The following is a 21539-nucleotide window of genomic DNA, read 5'->3' as shown; positions in this document are numbered from 1 at the left end:
ATGACAGGAAGTCTCACCCTGTCAAAAACCCTAGACCCTTTTCACTCTTGCTTACCTGCCAAGCAAAGTCCTTTGATTCTTCAGGGTTAGCAGGCATAGGCATCACCAAGAGGTTTTGTATGATGAATGCTGCCTGGAAAGAAATAAAAAATAGCAACACTGCCATCTTGCCGTGTTTGACCACAATACAGTTATGCTTTCACAAACAATGGCTTCTTAAGCAATAATAGAGCTGTGGAGACATTGAAGTTAAAGTGAATAAGTGCCAAAGTACTAATCTAACTGAATTACATGTAAACACATCCGATAGATGTGATACATCTAAAAGATGTAAATAAGCACAAGTCACAGAAGTCACAGTAAATAAGGGATGACAAGACATAATGTTATACTTATCGTCCTTTGTACAAAACAGTTATAACTAAAACTAAAATTGGGCAGAGCGGTGGCACTGTGGCTAAGGATCTGCACCTGTGGTTAGAAGGTTGCCGGTTCAAATCCTGCAGCCAGCAGAGGAATCCTACTCCGTTGGGCCCCTGAGCAAGGCCCTTAACCCCAACTGCTCCAGGGGCGCTGTACAATGGCTGACCCTGCCCTCTGACCCCAAGCTTCTCTCCCTGTCTGTGTCTCATAGAGAGCAAGCTGGAGTATGCGAAAAGACGGATTCTTAATATGGCTAATAATGTGATCTTATCTTATCTAAAAGTATAACTCACTAAATTGAAAATTCTGGTTAGGAACAGAGGGCCATAGCATCTGTGGGATTTACCTCTACCTCTGCTCATAATGACCTAACTGTGGTAATTATTAATCTAAAAGGAAAAATATAACACTATGGTTCAAAGGTTTTCAGCTGTGGGTGACGTAAAGCTGGGTTATCATGTTCTGGTCTTGAAGAGCAGGTTTCCAAGTTCTCTTTAACACAGCAACAAAAAATGTGAGAAACATTAAATTGTTAAATTAGTATTTTTTCAATCTGCACCCCTTAATTAATTTGAACACTAAGGAACAAGGACAGAAACACCTCACTTTATGTCAGAGAACCAGCACTGATTATTGTCACTTTCATCAGTACCTGCCCAGAAAGTGCTGGCATGAAAATCACAAATTTTGTTACTGACACTCCAGTACATTAATACAACACTGAGAGAGAGAGCGGTTAATACAGACACACTGACTGGACACTCCAGTACATTAACACAGCACTGAGAGAGAGAGAGAGAGAGCGGTTAATACAGACACACTGACTGGACACTCCAGTACATTAACACTGCACTGAGAGAGGGGGGTTAATACAGACACACTGACTGGACACTCCAGTACATTAACACTGCACTAAGAGAGAGAGGGGTTAATACACACACACTGACTAGACACTCCAGTACATTAACACTACACTGAGAGAGAGGGGTTAATACAGACACACTGACTGGACACTCCAGTACATTAACACTGCACTGAGAGAGAGAGAGGGGTTAATACAGACACACTGACTGGACACTCCAGTACATTAACACTGCACTGAGAGAGAGAGAGGGGTTAATACAGACACACTGACTAGACACTCCAGTACATTAACACTGCACTGAGAGAGGGGTTATGAGAGGTAAGAAATAAGAAGAGGCCACTCGACCCATCTAGCCCATTATGCATTTAGTAGCTAGTGAATGCCAGGTTCTCAAGATCTTCAAGAACATGACTCAGTAAATGTTTCCATACTCCCACAATTCTCTGTGCAAAGAAGTGCCCCCTGTTCTCAAATTTAAATGCACTCCCACATAGTTTCCACTTGTAGCCCCTGGTTAGATAAGGTTAGGCTAGGTAAGATAAGATGAGATCACCTTATTAGCCATATACAATTTCTTGCATTATGTCTTTTCGCAGACCCCAGCTTGCTTTCCATGAGACACACAGGTACACAGACGGGGAGAGAGAAGCTTGGGGTCAGATTTATACAGCCATTTATACGGCGCCCCTGGAGCAGCTAGGATTAACAGTCTTGCTCAGGGGCCCAACGGAGTAGGATTCCTCTGCTGGCCGCGGGATTTGAACCGGCAACCTTCCAGCCACAGGCGCAGATCCTTAGCCACAGTGTCACCACTCCACCCCATGTTTCACTGTTCATTCTGAAGAAATCCACTTGCGAATTGTAATGTAATGTGTACTCTATATTCAACAATTATATAAACAAATTACAGTACATTTTGTACAGAATTGTAGAAAAATATATATACTGTATATATTATTTGTTTTTACTATCTATAATGATGGGTGATGGAAGCCTGCACCCTCTCATTGCAATCACTCAGTTCCGGAGACAAACCTCTCGGCGGACCATGCTGCACTCCATTCGGTCAAGGAGGATGTTCAGCAGCGTTCCCCACAGCCCTCCAGAAATGTTCTGGCAGCTGGCTGAAAGGCCGAAGCACCCGCACTCCACCGTCGTCAGAGCCGATCCGATCCCAAGGCTGGCAAATCTTACCTGCGTATAACAACGTCACCTTTAAAAGGGGAACTGCAGACCCAATTTCTCAGTCTGGTTATTAAATCTCCGTAACAAAAGAAATTAAACAACGGTATCGCAAAATCTTACAAGTTTTGAATTAAGCGCAAAATCGTAAACTTTGTACTGTATAGTCACCATGGTGTCACAAAGCACCAGTCTCGCCATGGGCGAGAGTGAGAGTTCCCACGAATTGCAACGGGAAGCAGCCCTTCCTGCTCACTACTCACTGTAATGACTAATGTACTGCGATATACAAGATAAGATAAGATCACTTTATTGGCCATATACAGTACAATTTCTTGTATTAGGAATTCGGCTTTTCGCATACCCCAACTTGCTCTCCATGAGAGACACAGACAGAGAGAGAAGCTTGGGGTCAGAGCGCAGGAAATTTTGTCTATTTTATTATGTGAATTGGAGGTTTTACACACTACTGCGTACATTTTACTTTCATTGTGGTTTGAAATGCACTCATCAATGACAATTCTTTCTAACCCCAAAATATAAAAAAAGAGTTGCACTTCCCCTTTAAAGCCCAGACACTTAAGATTCATGATCATCAGAAAACCTAATAGTTTGTTGATTTTGTACATTCCAAACACCAAAAACATTAAGTATAACATTTTTTCTACAAAACAGTTTCTGTTCTAATGGTTTTACTTCTTTTAAAGGTGAAAACAATGTGTTCTCACCTCGGGGTCCCTATCCACCCACAGAGGAATGAGCCAAGCCAGCCCCAGCCGTGAGCCTGCCTGCTCTTCAGCGCTTTGATCGTCGGCCAGAGACCACAGTGACACCCATTCCTTTCAATTCAGATAAAAACAAAACGGTTCACAATTAAGAAGTAAAAAACACTAAATTGCTCGTAATTAAGATGGTGAAAACAGATGGTGAACACAAATGAAAATGAGAAGCACATTTATTTTGGCAGAGTAAACTACACACACATCATATACTTGCCTGGTTTTTGGTTTCCCTCATCATTTCATGAGATAAATGAAGCAAGCAGAGGACTGCATTCTTAGTGACTCCTTTACCCATGAAAGACATGGCATTCCCTCCCAATTGCACATAGAATGAAGAAATAACCTGGAATAACAAAGACAAACATAGCTAACAGAGGTACTCCATCTGAATCCAATTTATTCCAAGTTTGCATGGAAGGAGACAGCACAGGAGAGGTTCGATCTCGGTGAAAATCAAAAACAAACTACTAATCCGAGGCTTTCATATTCAGCAGAATGTTAATTTGCATCTACATTTTCTCTGTCTATGAAATATGGTTACATATAAATTTAAATATATAAATACATTTGTATCTAAATTCATGTAATAGCCAAAAATAATTCAACCTGTTGGAGATAAAAATCAGTCTAGCCAGGAAGACACAAAGACAACACCAGTATACCCCAGTATACTTTGACAGAGGTTTGGCTGCAATGCCAGAAGCACTGCTAATGTATCAGCTGGAACCCAGACACAGCTCTACCAATAAAACTCAGTTCTACATGACCATCCAGTGAAGGACAGAACATGAGAAGCTCGCCTGCTTGTTCCCCGCCACTGCAAACAACTGGCCAGTCAAACACAGGGACATCCTGGTCTGGAACCAGTCACCTCCTGGCTGCCTGACATATGTAGGCTACACTAGGCTACTGTGTCCTATATTGCACCAGATATACAAATAGGATCTCTGTCCAATGCTTTTTAAAATTCAAAAATATTTAATGAAAAACAGCATTTGAACATTTTTTTTCAGTCTCAGGAGAGGCATGCACGATGATGTCATGATGCATAACAGGTAGCTTCTGAAGAACACATTCTAGTGTAGCACTGACCTCAAGAAGCCCAGTTAGGTACTTTGCGCAGAGTGAACCTGGGTCTAGCGAGGGACTGTGTGAGCTCCATCCAGGCAGGACTGTGACGTGAACCATTGTCCTCAGCGTTCTTTCAAGTGAAGGCAGCCCGTAGAATCGGGGAGCATCAGAGAGCCTTAGGCAGTGAAGTAGTTTGAGGGCCAGCTGTGTCTTAAAAGGTCCCGCCAAGGTTAGGCATACCCTAAGTTAAAAAAGAAAACAGCAACCAAACAAGCTTAATGAGTTGATTGGCCTTCTCTTATTTGCAATCTTTAATTAGTTACTCCACTGAAATTAGCACTGTGTGTTCATTCTGAATCACGCAGACAGCCCACTCTGTAAAACGTAACACTGCACCAACACTACAGTATGAAGTTAAAAACCAACACACAGCTATCTCCAACAAGACAAAGAACTAGGAAACTTTGGAAGATTTAAAATAAAACAAATATCTAGATGCTGATTTTTCTCTTGATATGATGGACATTTCTGTTTGCTTGTTTTAAGGGAATTTGGGGGTTCCCAGAACAACAAACATAGTGGCAAGGACACACATTGTAACTATACAGACTGTCAAGTTGGTGAGGAATTAATGCCACTTTGGCACTTAGATTTTCATGCTGAGCCTGAATGGTAGTTTAATAGGGTAGTGATTAAAGACACCATTGTCACAATTTATCAATGCACAAAGCATGCCTAGGATTAAGCATTTCGCCACACTCGGTCAGCTCATGAATTTTCAGCAAAACAATTAGGGAATTCTGCCTGTAAACAGATGGTCCTTGAATAGTGCTAGGAATATAACAAATAGCCAAAGGCAAATTGTTAGTCTTACTCATACATTATTTTATTTGTCACTGAATCTTTCCAATGTATTGTATGCAGTCTCCATTCCTCCACTTGCTATCAGCAATGTTTATGAACACATTTAAATTTAAAATTAGTTTCTCAATATACCGAAAACTCCCAGAAGCGATTTTCCACGCTATCAAATAATACTAACAGGATACTGCAAAGTTTATTTCCCATTTCTGTGATCTCCACTTTAAAATTTAGTTCAATGTTAATGTTTTAAAGCTTCTGATTTATAACGGAGACATGCAAACACATTCCTAAACTGCACAGCAGAAACTAATTTCTGTACAAATATGTTAACCTTTTACAAAACAAAACTGAAATAGGCCAAATAATGCACCTTACTCATATTCTAGCTTCACCACATGCTTTTTAACTCCTGTCACATCTTCACCGAGTGAACAAATGCTTTGGTATCGTATATTGGACCAGTAACCTCATCATAATCATAATCATGATAATATATTAGCATTACCACAGAGTGTCCAGTAAAAACACTATGAACATCTCTCCAGACATAGTTAACTATTAGTATGCATAAGAACAAGAAGAACTTTATACTCTATACATTCTCCTTACCTGTCAGAAACACAGGTCAGACAGTTAAGTAAGGTGTTGAAGAAACTCATTAGCTCTTTCTGAAGCTTCTGACTAATGATTGCCTGGATTTCTTCTATTTCCCCTTGTGCCTGAGATTCTGGCCGTAGTAGTAGGTTTAGTATTGTGTTTGTTTCCTCCAGGAAAAGAGAAATGGAGAAATATTAGAAAGGTAAAGCACAATAACATACAAATAGTTACAAACGAGAGGAGGCCTCATCCAACTGTTTCTTGAAAGAAGCCAGTATATAGGCTTCCAAAACTTGGCACATCTTCATCATGTGTAATCGGAAATCTGATACAGACTATTTTAAATATGTGATGTTAATTCACATAAGATTGCCAGAGAGGTGTACAAATAATAATTGATTTAATTTAAAACTTAATGAAGTGAACTTTTTCTAGGATTGCTAGGACTGACCTAAATTTCAGTTACATACAAGTGTGTGAAATACATTCTTTACCCAATGAGTATGCTAAAAACTGAGCTTTTATCTTTTCGATCTTTTACACCAAATACTGTTCCAAAATATCAAAATAGCCTCTTTCATAATCAGACAGCTTGTGCACAATTTCATTTCATACAGCACAACTGCTTGAAAAAGCCAAGGCTGAAAATTTACCAATTTAAGAATCAGTTCTAAGATCCACTGGAGATCGTCACCATTGGTTTCTGACTTCTGCTCTTTGAAGAATTTGTTCAGGAAAACCACCACATCCACCAGTAGCTTCTCATCCTCTGTGCACGCTGGGTGAACCTGAAGAAACCTTGGTTGCAAAAACAGTATGAAACTTTAACTGACATCCCTAATTCTTTTACTGTTCCAGAAAATAAATTACATTTCTCCCAAAGCCTATTTTCTAATCGTCTCTCATATGATTTGTGCCACATTTCCCTGTAATTGTGATATCCCTTGTTTTGTGATTGGTGAACTGACCAAAAGAAACATTTTTTCATGATAAGCATAATCAATACTTGCTACTGCTCAGAGGGATATGCTTGATCTATGCGATTTAAACCCAGTCCAGATATCTCTAAGCTCAGCACAACTAGGAGTAGCAGGGGAGATACGTCCATCTAAGAAACCATTTATGTGAAGAGAAAGAAACCTGATCTTTGGATTCAGCTAAGATCACAGCTCTGCACTGACGCGGGTGAATTTGCAACTTCTCTGTTACAAAAGATTTACTGAAGAGTTTAGTATTAACTCTTAATCCATTGGGATATGTTATTAAATTCTCACAAGTTCTTCAATTATTCTCTTAAATGAATACGGTTTCCATACTCAGGACACAGACTGACCATTACATACCTCTATGGCTGCACAATGTTCAGGGCTTATTATTTAATTTTAATAACACAGCTCTGAAACCTCCAGAGGTCCATATTAACCCTCATGTTTCAGTAATCTAAACAACCAAGTCAATCCATTACAATAATACAGAACATCGGAAACAATAATCCCCCCTCACCATTAATAATTAAATTATAGCCAGGAACACAAAAAATGGATATATTCCAGTTAGTAGCACTGTTTATAATCAAACGATGCGATGGAAGAGTGTTCTGCTCTTGAGTTAGGTTTCAGGTGTGGTTGGGGATTCCAAACTCATTACACAAATGCTGAGGCAATAATTTGGCCTGGACCAGGTTGCTCCAGCTCATGTGATGAGGGACTGGAAGACGAAAGATCACATCCTATTTAGTCAGATAACACAGTACTGGGGGGAAACCCTGGGGGACAATTTACACCAGCCAGTCAACCCTAACCTACAGCACATTGCGCGGGGAGGTGGAAGGAATCTGGAGTGCCTGAAGAAAACCTACACAAACAGCAGGAGGACATGAAAACACTCTATACTGAAGACACCCCAGTCTGTACCTGATCTTAGGACCCCAGCTAGCCCCATTCAAAATTATGCTTCCCCATTAAAGGGAAATATATATAATATATTTTATTAATATACTGCACATAAAAAAGTGAGCTGCAAACATACTGTACCTGTCAATGGCGGTGTGCCATTCCAGAGTCTTAAGCACATTTTTGGTGCTCAGTGAGCCCTGTTGGAGAGCCAACCTGTCGGTCAGAAGATGGAAGCGAATCCGTGCCAGGGCAGAGCTCACAGCACTGTGAGACAACGCACTGTGGATACAGTGCAAACAGTCCTGAAGGTCACTGCAAACGTGAGTCACTTTCAGCATCAAAACCTGAGCGAGTGACAAGTTCAGATCATCGAGGAACCTAAAAACAAGAACACAGTTTTTCAAAACTGCAAATCCTTTGATTTCCAAAAAAAGGACAAAAAAGTTACAAAAGATCTTGGTATAGCAAGAAACAGGAGTAATTTCTAAAAGTGCATCATGATTAAGCTTGCAAAGATCTGAAAGGGTATTTGAACATACAGAATAAGAATAAGGAATGAAAAAAGTTTACTTTCTGTGGGCATTGTTTGCTACATAGCACTGTACAAAGGCATCCAACTGGGTTCCAAAACATGTTGAAAATTTGCTGCTTTTTATTTCATTTCTTTTAGTTGTAGGGTTAGAGCAGCATGTCTTTGATTTCAGCAGGACGGTATTACTGTAATGGGTGGTTCTGTGCACTCAGGATCAAACACCAAACAATGGAAATACTTGCCCAATTTAGCAACTCCCATGAAAATGAATCTGTAGCAGGAGGATGGATGCAAACCTGAAGCTACAGGACCCATCCTAGACAATAAGCAATCCTTCCTAGTTCAAACATTTTTCACCTTGAAGAAAACAGTCTTTATCTCTTCTCTGAAACATTGTATCTAGTACAGTAAAATGTATTCACAGGGTGATAACATAAATGCATTATAAACAAGACACTAAAATCTTGAGGATAAAATGTATAGTAAGTTGTATAGTGTATTATAAATAATACAGTTTAAAGTAAAAGAGAACATTAATTTTTAGAGATGTATGTTGTTTTTATAACACTCACATTAATATGACTTACAGTACACCTGTCAAAATACTAGAAGCCATATGGATATATATTTTATTTTAGGTCTATGAAAAAAGTGTTTTTTTATTATACAGTACTTACTACGTTGCACAATAATTTTTGTAACATTTTTTAACTGTGTATTTATATGAAAATTTTTTAAAAAGCATTAACATAAAGTCCCCTTTATATCTGTGAAAATTAAGATTTCCTTCATTTCTGACTGTGATTTGCTAATTGTTATTCAATGATTTATACCTCTTTAGTAAGTGCCAAAATAAAGCTGTTTAGTCAAGCCAGAAGGTACGGATTGATCTACACCTCCATTAGAAATAGTCTTTCACAGAGGCTCATTATTTTCCAAAACAGATGCAGTGGTGTGCTCATCTTTTCTTATTATGCCTTATGCGACACAAGTGAAGATAGATTAGACACAGATGCACTTGTTATGAAACTACTCCTTCATTCAATTCTAGATGACAAGGAATGTGAATCTGCAATGACTTCAAAAAAGTAAGAAAGGCTTATATAATCCATCCTGTTCGTAAATCACACACAAAAAAATTAGAGGCTAACAAGTGCAATAAAAAATAGTAAAGGGGTCGAGAAAACATTTGAAAATAATAAAACGCAATGCCAAAGAGGAATCTTGTTAACATGAGAGCTGTGGCTGGCATAAGAAACAGCTTTACCTGTATCTGTTATTATGTAGTATATTTCAGTACAGTATATGTAGTATATTTCCCTTTATGATTTAGTGGTATATTTCAGGTTTAAGTGTTCCAAATTAGGGGAAAAAAATCGTAAGAGGATACCAATTAAATACCAGAAAAACTCTAAAATTAAACTTTTTTTTTTCCAAAATTGAATTCCTTTTAACGAACATTTAAAGAAAAAAAAACTGACTAAAATATTTCATTCATTTTACTAACCACTAAAAAGAAACTATTTAAGACCTTTTGACAGTTTTTTTATTTTGTATAGTGTTATCCAGTTGACCACCACCCATGCCTTTTTTTATAATCATATTCTACTGTACACTATTAAGCACGCCTCAGAGTTTATGTAGTTTACAATTAATAATCCTTACTCTGTAAAGCCAGTTCTGTGGCTCTCCAGCTGAGCCAGGAGGCTGTCGACTCCACCAAACCACGCTCGATTCCAGGCAAACTGAAGCAGCCGCCAGGCTGGTTCCAGAGCCACCAGGTCAGACTGCAGAGGGAGGACTGTGCGGTAAGGACTAACCAAATGGTGAGACGCAGCTTCGAAGGGAAGATTGTACCTTCAAACAGGCAGGACAGACAAAGCCTCAGTTTCGCACATTCAAATACATTTACTAAATCTTTCAAGAAGCAAACATGCAGCCTCATGTTTCCACCATAAAACTGACACAATAAATCAAAGTATTTGCGTTAACATCAATACTTGTGGGGAGCTGCGTCAGCAAGTGTAGGCTGCAAAAGAACAAGTAAAGGTTTATTCCATGCTGAAAAGAGAAGAAAAGAAACACGACATTTCGGCTGTGGAACCTTGAAAGAAAAGAAAACATTGCATTTCTTTTCTTCTCTTTTCAGCATGGAATAAACCTTTACTTGCTCCTTCAAAATAAAGGTTTACCAGGTGTTTAAATATACTGTAGTACCAAAGTTGCTTACATAGTGTATTGGTACAACGGTATGAATACTTATGTGGTCCAAATATTTTGATTTTTCCATGCAGTTTTTAAGGCCCACTTAAGCAATAACTAACAGGAATATCTCTAGGGCCATATAGATCTCCACTTGTTGTTGAGTTTGAAGAAGCAAATCAACGAAGAGGTCCTTCACAGTTTTGTAAAAACACTGTTAACTTGGAAGAGAAACAGAATGGTTGGTGGTATGCTTCTGTCTTTATTATAATTCAGATGCGTTTACAATCCAATACACAAGAGCTTTAATGAAATCAAATGAACCTTACTGCAGCATCAGTGGGTCAGCACTGTAACGGGCAATTGCAGAGGTCACAGATATGAGGAAGTGACACTCCTGTGAGCTTCAGTGAACATGGTGGAAGAGTATTTTGCACTAGATAGCAATGTAACTGTACTTCTTTTAAAAACAGTTGATTTGTGCTCTGAACCTGGCACAAGTCACCCAGAGAACAGGAGAAGAGAGTGCAAGAAACAGGACTGAGGCCTACTCCACCACACATCAGACACCACAGCAGCATGAAGTGGGTGGTAATGCTCATTGTTTTGTGTTTTCTGGCAACGCCGGATGTTGCAGGTACAGTATAAAAAAATTCCAAGTCAGAAATAAACATACATCGGTCAGCTTCGTCCTGCAGTGTAGCACAAAACAGGGTTTGCTGTGTAGCTATCATCGTTCTCAGAGGTTACTTTACAACTACAGTTTATTTCCACCTGTATTTTAAAATTGCCTTTATCAGAGAAAGTTATGTTTATGACAAATCCCTCCCGGCATCATTTCAGGGTCAACATTGGTTGTATGTATCTGAGAGTGTCAGCATTTTGTTTTGACAGATCTAAAGGACTAGTTTTTGTTAGAGGTTATACCCTTGATAGAAGCTATGGCCTCTATAATACTATTGGCAAACACTAGGGTGCAGCAGCACATTAAGTAAAAAAAAAAAGTAGTACACTTGCATAGAGAAAAGGTCTCTGCTTTCCTGTTATTGAAGTTCCGTTATTCTTTATGTTACTGACAATTTCAGTTAATCCTGTCTGTATTACAAACAGAAAAATGTTCAAAAATGCATATAGCTGATTTTAAAAACACCACAACTGTGTTTAATTCAATTGATGAAGCAAATTCTCACTTCTTCACCTGTGGCGTCACACAGGGGGGTGCTGCACTTTCGTAGTGGATGAACTGGTTGTCTTGCTTTTGTCTTTACCAATCATGGCCTCCTAATAATCCCCATCTCTGAATTGGCTTCATTACTCTCTACTCTCCTCCCCACTGATAGCTGGTGTGTGGTGAGCGTTCTGGCGCACTATGGCTGCTGTCGCATCATCCAGGTGGGGCTGCACACTGGTGGTGGTGGAGGGGATCCCCATTACCTGTAAAGCGCTTTGAGTGGAGTGTCCAGAAAAGAGCTATATAAGTGTAAACTACTATTATATGTAATGCACTGAGGGCTGAAAAACCCAAACCTGAGGACGGAAGTGGAAATTACTGTATGTGGAAGAGCATTTCCAACTGAGGACAGAAGGCACTTCTTTATCGAAAGAGTTTGAGAGTTTGGAACAAACTACCCAGCCATGTTGTCAAAGTCAGTTACCTGGCTTCTGGTTAGAAAGGACTGGATGAGATCCACAGATCAATTGTCTACTAATTACCAAATGGACTTGTTGAGCCAAAAGGTTCTCCTCTCTTTTACAGTCTTTCTCATGCTCTTAAATTCAATCAAGTGATTTTACAGCTACAGTAGACTGACAATGTTACTAATATGAAAACAGAAGGGACTGAACCACAACACTTTAGCTGTGGTGGAGGCTTCTTGAAAAATGCAGCACAGATGAAAGATTTTCTTTAACTTTTCAGTGTGGAATTCACCACAGCGACTCACAGACTAATGAAGCTCCCCACTATAGCCTCTTCATGTTACTTATTTACCTGACAGGAAAGGTCAGGAAAATTAGCTAAAAATGTTAACTTGAAAAAAAGGCTTCCAGTATATTTTGCAATATGATTTTTTACCTTCCGACTCCATACATATATTTTTGTTTCAAATTAGAAAATAATCTTCACAGGGTCATGATCTTAAAATTCTGCAGTTTGTGAAGCAAACTGCATTAGGCTGTTAGAATAGTTTAAGACTTTAGAGGTTTCACACAAAGAACTACTTCACTAACTTCAAGTGCAAATGTATAGAGCAACATTAGTTACCCAAAGGTAAAAATAGTCTTTACAAGGTTTCCATGAGGTAAACCTATTTCAATGTGGCTACAACTAAACAGTTTACGCCACAATTTAAACAAAGAGCGTTAACCATACTGTATATGCTGAAATGTATACTCACTTTCACTCTCTTTTTACTCTCTCTGAAAACGTGTATTTAGCATTAAGATGTTGATATAATCTTAGGGTTAGGGGTAAATTTAATTGTGAATAAAAACATCTATTTTAAGGATTACCTAGGATTTGTTTTAAGAAGTTTTTGTTTTTTTTCTTGTAACAACAGCAATTAAAGGATGTTAAATCACTTCACATATCAAGTAGGAACAATCCCATTTCATCCACCACTGAAGTGGATCTCCCACTTGGAAAGGTGAAGAAGTGCCAAAATGTTCCAGTCCAGAAAGGAATTTAACCAGGATACAAAGGTAAACATCCTTTTTTTTGCACAGTTCCATGCGATCTTTAGGGCCTAAGTTTTCCAGATAACGGTTTAATTTCATCCAAAAGCTTGCCACCTATTGGCCTACTGTTGACAACACTAACATGGTTTTCTTTTGAGATCTCCTATCGCATTAGCAAAATTCTTGCTTAGCTTCAGAGGTCTGATGATATCATGATAATGTCGCATGGCATATGGTAATAAGATATTTAAATGAGTAAGCCTTCTAGTAAAAAAATAATACAAATCCAGAAAATACTGTTCTGTGCAGATATGCTTTGACTACATGCAGTGCTATAAAACAATGTCATTATAATTTGAAACACACAGTATCTGACATCATTATGCATCTTAAATTGCCTTATATTGTATGTTGAACTTAGAAGAAGCAATTTACCTTCTGACAACAGAAACAGGGATTGAAAATGAAGGAGTGCAATTTCCACTGACTGCCGAATCCTCTGTCCTGTTAAAAAAACAAATACAGAAATAACCAAAAATAGATCACGTTTTTCATTCAATATTCATATATGAGAAATAAAACAAGCTAAGATACTACAATACTAAGCCTTCTTTCTAGGTACCCAGTGCACTGAATTCAAACTTCTGACACTGAATAACTTACACAAGCAGATCATAAATACTGAGATATTCTGATTACATGATGAAGTAGAACAAGAATAGGGTAACTCTTACCAAATGTCCATTCTTGCAACTTCATCAAACAGCAACAGACACATCAATGCTGCAGGTTCAGCAAGGTCCCCTGAATTTTCTTTTACTATCAAGGAGGCTACCAAACAAAACAAAAGAAGTCATCTCAAAAACTATGATATACGGATGGAGATAACATATTTAGTGCTTTAGTAATGGATTATACAGTATTATTTTGCAAGAGCTCAGAGAAGCAGTTGTTGGCAGACAGGTTTTGCATGCTAAAGTCCATGAGGTCACGAAGAGTTGGACTCGACTAAACGGACTAAAAACAATGGATTATAAAACCATGAGAGCATGAGAGAAAAGCACTAATCTCCAGACACATCTTAAACAAACTCGATGTGCTGCTGTTCAATAGTTCCGCTCATAGCAGCAGCTCCAGTAAGTTTGTGGTCTAATAAAAAGGATGGGAGATCTCCAAAGCCACGTGAGACTTGTGGACGTTCAATCATCCTTGGCCTTCTGACCCAGGCTGGACAATTTTTCATTCCATGCCATTCAGTTTTCACTGCAGCAAGCTTTGTTCTGCATGCTAACAGGGCAGAGACTTCAGAAGGCAACACTGAAGAATCTATTATAACCCGCAGGTGTTTTTATTTAAAAAAATGTGATAGGCAAAAAAAAGCAAAATATCTTGTCATATTGCAGGTTTACACCTTGCTAGGCAAGGAAATGTGTTTCCAGAATTCCAGAGGAATGTGAATTTAGAAATCATTTAATTTTCCTTTTATAAAGAATGACATCACTGGCAACGCTGATATTAAGCATCTTTAATTTCTCTATCCCACCTCTTAGAAGCATCATTAGAAGAGAGGCCTTCTGGGCCAGGCAGTGGCGCAGGCCTGGGTCTGCATACACCAGCTTCCTCAGTATAGTGAAGCAAGGCTCCAAAAGACAGTCCATACTCTGTGTGGGCAAAACATGGAAACATATAATAATTAATCTAACACATCTAATGTCTATTTTACTGCATGAAAATCAAAAGTTAATTCTTGCCTAGATGATAAAAAGTAGCTAATTCACCCCATAATTAATGTAACAAACCCCAATCCTATAAACATGGGGTCACTAGCCTTAACCCAGCAGAGACCTGACCCAACAGGTTTTGTAGGTAACCTTAAATAATTAAAACATTAGTACTTGTTTCAATCTAAATAGGTTTTGTAGGTAACCTTAAATAATTAAAACATTAGTACTTGTTTCGATCTAAATTATGCATTTTGCATCAGGTCCTTTTGTCCTTGAGGTCCACATTTTGCATACTTAACAAATTGCAAATACTTCTCTATCATTGGACGTAGGTGATCGAGACAGATGGGAAAAACCCTTTTATAAACATATTTCTGAAACATCAAAAGAGAAGACTACATATTAAAAGTAACTTTTACCATTTCCTAAAGAGGAAAAGGCTGTTTTTTTCATTAGTTATTTTTTTCCAGCATAATTACAGTAGTGGACGTTTTGACGTGAATACATTTTTTTCCCCCCAATATGGGCGCAAAATAAGCAATACAACTCATTCTTAAAAATGATCGATTTCACATTTCTAAAGGAGACTGAGAAAATGAGTTTTGTTTCTCATGACTGAAGGTGGTGCAGCATTTATATGCTTACCAACTGAGACATTTATATTCTTAGTACAGTAAAGGATAAAAACTCATTCATTCTGATTTTGCTGCTCACAGATACTGTATATTAATCCGCAACATTGTGGTGATGTTTGAGGAAAGGAAAGTTTATAATGAAGGCTAATTAGATCCATTTATTTCTGTATATATATGAACTGCATATCTAAGGTTTTACAGTAGATTGAAAATCATTTCTGTACTACATATCTGTGTATAAATAAATGACAGTTTCCCATGTTTTACACAAGGTTTAAAGGATTAAAAATAAGTAATTCTTAGATCTGAGCTACTAGCTACCAAATGACCAAGACCCATTCAGAAAAAAGCTGAGTGGTCTCATATGTTGTTTTTTTTCTTATTTCTTATTTTTTAGTCCCAAAAGGAAAGCATTGTAAAATGAAAAAGAGCAGCTTAATCATTGCGTAACTATAAATACACTTTTAAAACTTGAGTACCTCATTCAGAAATAAGCTGGAAAAATATATATTCTTCTAATAAGGTCTAAGAACGGACCATTTACCTTTACACCGTTGTGTACACATTCATTTATAAAAGATATGACTTTCTCTGTCACTCCTAGGCTTTTCAGCACTGCATGCAGTGTTGTATCTGTGGAACAATAACAAAGGGATCGTGATCATGAAATTAAATAACACTCATGTCCTGCAAAGACATGAAATAATGAATCTCTTACAACTTAAAGCACAAAAGATTAAGTCTGGGGAAAGCAGGAAATGTAAAACTTGCAATTGGTCTTGCAAGCCAGTTTAAAAACAAAAATAACAGGGATGACCAGAAAAAAAAAACATGATTGTGCAGACCAGCAGTGCTTTTCTTAGAAACGCAACTTTAAAAGCTGGGATTTCCTTATGTTACTGAAATTTAGACTGGTTTATTTTAGGAAACTTATATTATTATATTACATTGTTAAATCTAGTCTATTAGAAACTAGACCAAACAAAGAGATCATTTGTAAGGATCTTGTTTGTTGATTTTTCACCTGCTTTTAATACAGTACAGAAACTCTCAAAGAAATCTTAAATGTAAACAGTAAATAGATAATATAGATCCTAGACTTCTCAAAACAGGACTCGACAGGTCAAACTGGGGAAATAGTTCACGTTTACTACACTTTCACTGGATCACCACAGGGCTGTGCTTTGCCCCCCCTACTGTAACATTCTGTACATGAACAAGAGCAAGAGAAAACACACAGACAGGCATCTCATTAAGAATGCTGATGACACAGCCCTGGTCAGCTCATTAAAGGATCTAGAAAATCATTGTTGGACTGTACAAAATGAGTTTACACATGGATGTGATGAGTTCTCTTTGATATGAAATGTCTTGATACTCATTGATTTTAGGGGGAAAAAAACACTCCCCTCTATAATTAGCAGTCAGACGGTGAAACTTTCAAAGATTAAAAGTACCTGGGACTGTTTATAGACAAAAACCTAAGACAGGAAAAATGTGACAACATTTACAAAAAAGTCCGACAGTGACTCTTTTTTCCTTAGGAAACTCTGATGGCAGATAGAAATATTGTATTGTACCATTAATAGTAACCTTAAATAATTAAAACATTAGTACTTGTTTCGATCTAAATTATGCTAAATTATACATTTTGCATCAGGTCCTTTTGTCCTTGAGGTCCACATTTTGCTTACTTAACAAAAACCTAAGACAGGACAAATGTGACAACATTTACAAAAAAAGTCCGACAGTGACTCTTTTTTCCTTAGGAAACTCTGATGGCAGATAGAAATATTGTATTGTACCATTAATAGTAATGGGTCGGAAAAATTAGTAAAAATAAGCAGCAAAATAACTGGGGCAAATTAAATTAACTTCAATATCCATTACATGCAAAAGTTTGTAAAGAAGGCCAAGAGCATTATAAAGTGTGTGTCTCACCCCCTGTAACGAGATCACTCTACCAGGTGGTAACACTGCTATTAGAAGTATTGCCACTCAGTAGTGTTTTGAAAAAGAACAAGAAATGTTCCTAAGTACCTAAGATTGAATAAATATAAATGCAACCATGTTTTGGCTCCCGCCTGTTATCTGTTTGACTGACGGGGAGCTTCAGAGATAAAAACTGTCACACCTTCCGAGAAGGGCAGCGAACGAAGTGCTTTTAGCGTTAAAGCCGATACAATACCATGCAAAATGAGAGCCAGCTGCTCTGCTGCAGATTTCCGGAGCACAAGGTCAACAGTCTCTGAAGTGAGAATATTGTAAAGTTTGTTGACTGCATCCACCTGTTAAACAATAAAAGCAAAGTATAAAAGCTGCTGTTTGACAGGTTATTTTTTCCACAAAAATAACTCGAAAGCTTATGTTGGTGTCATTTCATATCCCCGAGCTTTACTGTTCCTGAATGTTTTTGCACCTTTGCTTCAGACTGACGCCTTATATTGTCAGCACAACAAATTAATGGTTAACTGCACACAAATTAAATGTTCTTGACCTGCCATCTCAAATCTCAACATTAATGATTCAAACTGAGAATGGCAGTTCAATAATAGAAACCAAAGGATCTAAGGGAAAAAGCAATTGTGCATGTAAAAATGCTTAGCTATTTCTGCCCTGAAGTGCCAGAACCTCATAGTACACTACAGGAAATATTTAGTTAGTATAAGACCTGCCAGAAGAAGATTCATCAAATATTGTGATGAGCTTGGCATCACATCTTAGCTAATGTTAACATTCCCCATTCTGCTTGCATTACTCAAGGCTTTATTGAGAACACTTTGGACAATCGGTATCATTTGAGGTGTATTCCTAACTCTAGATGGGCAAAGTGGTAGATATGCACAGACGATTAAAGGGGGTTTCTGGTGGTTTACTTCATGGCAAATGATTAGATCCTTTAACAGCTATAGATCACAACATAACTAAGGAGACTAGTGACGTGTTAAAAGCCATGCAGCTCAAACGTAGATCTGCCCACACTTCCTCACCCCCCCCAGGCATGCAGCTGCAGCAATCACAACCATGAGAAAGACTACGAGTTTTTTTAAGATTGTTTTTTCAATCAAATTACAAACAGTAATATTTGGCAAATAGTTATTAATTTCTTCAAAAGGTTGCTAGCAACTGCATTTAAGGGGTTCGACCTCTATATAAGAATGGCCTTACCTTAAAAAATGATTTTTCCGTATCATCAAGTCTAATGTCAACTGATTTATTCACGATATACAAAGAAGCCAAAGCAGACTGAAGGGCACTGTCCAGCAATGGTCTCCTGGTGCCAGCTCCTTCACCACTCATGAGGTGGCACATTAAATGCTTCACAGCTGTGGCCCGAACCCTGAAATCAAAGAACACATCTTGCAAAAACACATAATTTCAAATAGTAATGATTACTAGAGCTCACTCACAATGACAGCAGGAAGTATGAAGTCTAACTTTATTGCAAATGTACCTTTACTGAAACATGCAACACCTAATTTGAGAATAATATAACTTTTTTTATCCCAAGGACACTAGAAGCGACTGCAACAACAACAGTGTAAATCATCTGCAATACACTAAAGTTACACTATAAACACAATAGGGTCCCGACATTTGTAAGGGTTCTGTGCAGAGAACGGTTACAAATAGCCAAATTCACCCCATACCACTACATAACATACTACAGTTTAGAGTATGGTTTAAAGACGTATAATATTTTAAATATAAATGCATTAGCTTTCAATAATTAGAATAATGTTTATCAGCTAAAATGGTCATCGCAAACTTCTAACAATGAGCTAAAATAAACAGCATGAATCCCTCCTCTGCATGCACACCTCGCTGTAAGGAAAAGAGCAATTAAACTGTCAGTGAGCCTATAAAGTCATCTCCAGTCTGTTACTCCCCACACCGCTGACACTGACACTTGCTGTTTTGCACATTGCCTTTTGTCTCTGTCTTTCTTTTCTTATACAATTGTATTGTTGTTGTTTTTTGTACTGCTTACCATCTGAGAGCTAGCTAAATAGCATTTCGTTATACCATACACCTGTATATGAGTATAATGACAATAACCTTGAACTAGAACTAAACCAGGAGCATTTGTTACAATATTAAAACAAGATACACATTAAGATGTGGATGCTGGGTAATGGGTACTTGGGCAGGTGGCGGGGAGAAGCTCACTCACTAGCTAGATTTTTTTTGCTTGCTTGGATCTTCATACCACATAACTTACAGCTTTGCTGTGATACCTACTTCTGTTGTTTAGAGAAAAGAAGTCTAATAGCTGCTCTTATCCTAACAGAATTTGGGAACATCCCATCTTTCGTTTCGTTTGGGGCTTCGCTGATGAGCAGGACACAATTTCCCAGTGTATCTTCAGTATCCGCATATCCCTATGAATAGACAACATGAAACTGTTTGAAGTTGTCTCATTAAATACAATAAACGCAATCTGTTCTTAGGGAATGTAAAAGCCTGTGCCTATTAAGGGAGCTTTCACTTCAGACACAATAACAAATAAGCATCCTTATTAATAGCTTGTAGAAGATGAAGAAATAGTTTAGTTTTTGCTTTAGTGACCCTGTAACCTCATTAATGGAAGTTCTGAACAATCTGAATCACCCTTGACGACCCTGTCAAATTATTATACACGTTCATAAACTTTCGTTCAGTGCTTCTCCAGAAACAGACGACAAAGCTACTGCAGAGGCGATAGGAAAACTAACGAAAAAAAGAAGAAAAAGATATAGGCACACTTCCAAAACATTTATGCTTTCAAAGTTGTCCATTTTCATAAGCAGATGCGACTGAAAGGGAAAGATACCTGTAAAACTGGAACAACTGGGTATAGTGCCTCAGTGAATTTGTTCCAGGTTAGAGTTGTCATCATCAATTGTCCTTTCAACAGAAAAAGCAGTATGTCCTTGGCAGCACCATTTACCTATTCATCAAGGGGAAAAAAAGACTAATCAGGGACTGATGATATATTTTATCCTAGATCTCTTCACGCACGTCTAAAAATAAGCTTAAAATGATACCGTGTATACCTCAACAATATAATATGCGCAGGCCATCAATGTTTCAATGTTGATTCTTTAATCGGAATACAATTAATACCTTCACATATACTCAGAAGAGGTTTCTATTCATTTCACAAAGGGCTTTTGATTTTCTGCAGGATTGACTGAGATGATGCAGGAGGGCTGTTGCCAGAGGGCTACTTTTTCATTGCCGTTTCGTACCTAATTAACAGAGTTTTGGAAAGACACTTTTGAGAGAGAACGTAACCTCCATCTCATGCTTTTCACATAACCCCCTGCCCCTGTAGGAATATACACATTCCTTCGTTTAATTAAATAACTCATTACATTTCAAATTTTTATAATCAGTCATTACAACAATAGAAGTCATCAATGCTTCCTTGGAAGGCCAAAGGGTCACTCAAACTACAGACCAATGAGAACCTCAGGACTGGCACTTGAGGACAGACAAGCAGCTTGGCTACCAGTACACTGAATATATATTAGAGCTGTCTTCCAAATAATGTGAAACTTTACAGAAACTGCCTTGTGAACAGAGGTGAAAAAGGTCGTCACTTTTCTAAAGAGTCAAAACCGCAACACATGTAAATGAGTGAGGATTTAACAAATACTCCATCATTTATTACACACCAAATACTGTATGTATATGTTCAAAGAACTATATTTTTAGACATATTTAACATCCTTTCCAGTTGTTTCCTGCTGGATTTCCAGACGTTTTGTAATGTAGAACATTTGAAAGTCTGGATCTCATTATTCTGTTTCATTTATTATTTTTAAAAAGCTGTTCACTAAAGTTCCATTTTGGACAGCACAACTAAAGAGAAGCAGTTCAATATAACTGCAGTGCTACTGTATGTTAAAGAGAGCATAAAGCATATAATGGAAGACAACTGGAAAGTTTGTCATAACCATGTGAATTTACATTGCACAAAGAAAAACAACACATTATAAAAATCAATTAAGCTATGCTGGAGAGTGAACAGTATTATCATTAATTAGGATAACTGTGGATGAGTGTGACATTGTGATTTCTCGGACTGCAGCTGCCTGCTAATGCC

General features: G+C 37.9%; 1 protein-coding gene across 1 annotated transcript in view; it reads right to left on the bottom strand.

Moving 5' to 3' along the window:
* rttn (rotatin) overlaps positions 1-21539 on the bottom strand; it is a 72328-nt gene that overhangs the window by 34354 nt on the left and 16435 nt on the right. The window contains exons 16-32 of the mRNA XM_088918828.1: positions 20262-20378; positions 19691-19830; positions 18617-18788; positions 17637-17736; positions 15993-16081; positions 14633-14750; positions 13824-13920; positions 13525-13593; positions 9877-10068; positions 7818-8057; positions 6438-6582; positions 5797-5951; positions 4345-4564; positions 3467-3595; positions 3199-3309; positions 2324-2482; positions 56-133 (exon numbers count right to left, since the gene is read on the bottom strand). Of these exons, the coding sequence (XP_088774954.1) occupies positions 56-133; positions 2324-2482; positions 3199-3309; positions 3467-3595; positions 4345-4564; positions 5797-5951; positions 6438-6582; positions 7818-8057; positions 9877-10068; positions 13525-13593; positions 13824-13920; positions 14633-14750; positions 15993-16081; positions 17637-17736; positions 18617-18788; positions 19691-19830; positions 20262-20378 (2331 nt within the window). The remainder of the gene's footprint in view (positions 1-55; positions 134-2323; positions 2483-3198; positions 3310-3466; positions 3596-4344; positions 4565-5796; positions 5952-6437; positions 6583-7817; positions 8058-9876; positions 10069-13524; positions 13594-13823; positions 13921-14632; positions 14751-15992; positions 16082-17636; positions 17737-18616; positions 18789-19690; positions 19831-20261; positions 20379-21539) is intronic.

Source organism: Atractosteus spatula, chromosome 6, assembly GCF_055471065.1.
Source record: "Atractosteus spatula isolate fAtrSpa1 chromosome 6, fAtrSpa1.hap1, whole genome shotgun sequence".
In the NCBI taxonomy this organism is placed as follows: Eukaryota; Metazoa; Chordata; class Actinopteri; order Semionotiformes; family Lepisosteidae; genus Atractosteus; species Atractosteus spatula.
The sequence above is the reverse complement of the archived record's forward strand: the minus strand, read 5'-3'. Positions and strand labels throughout refer to the sequence as shown.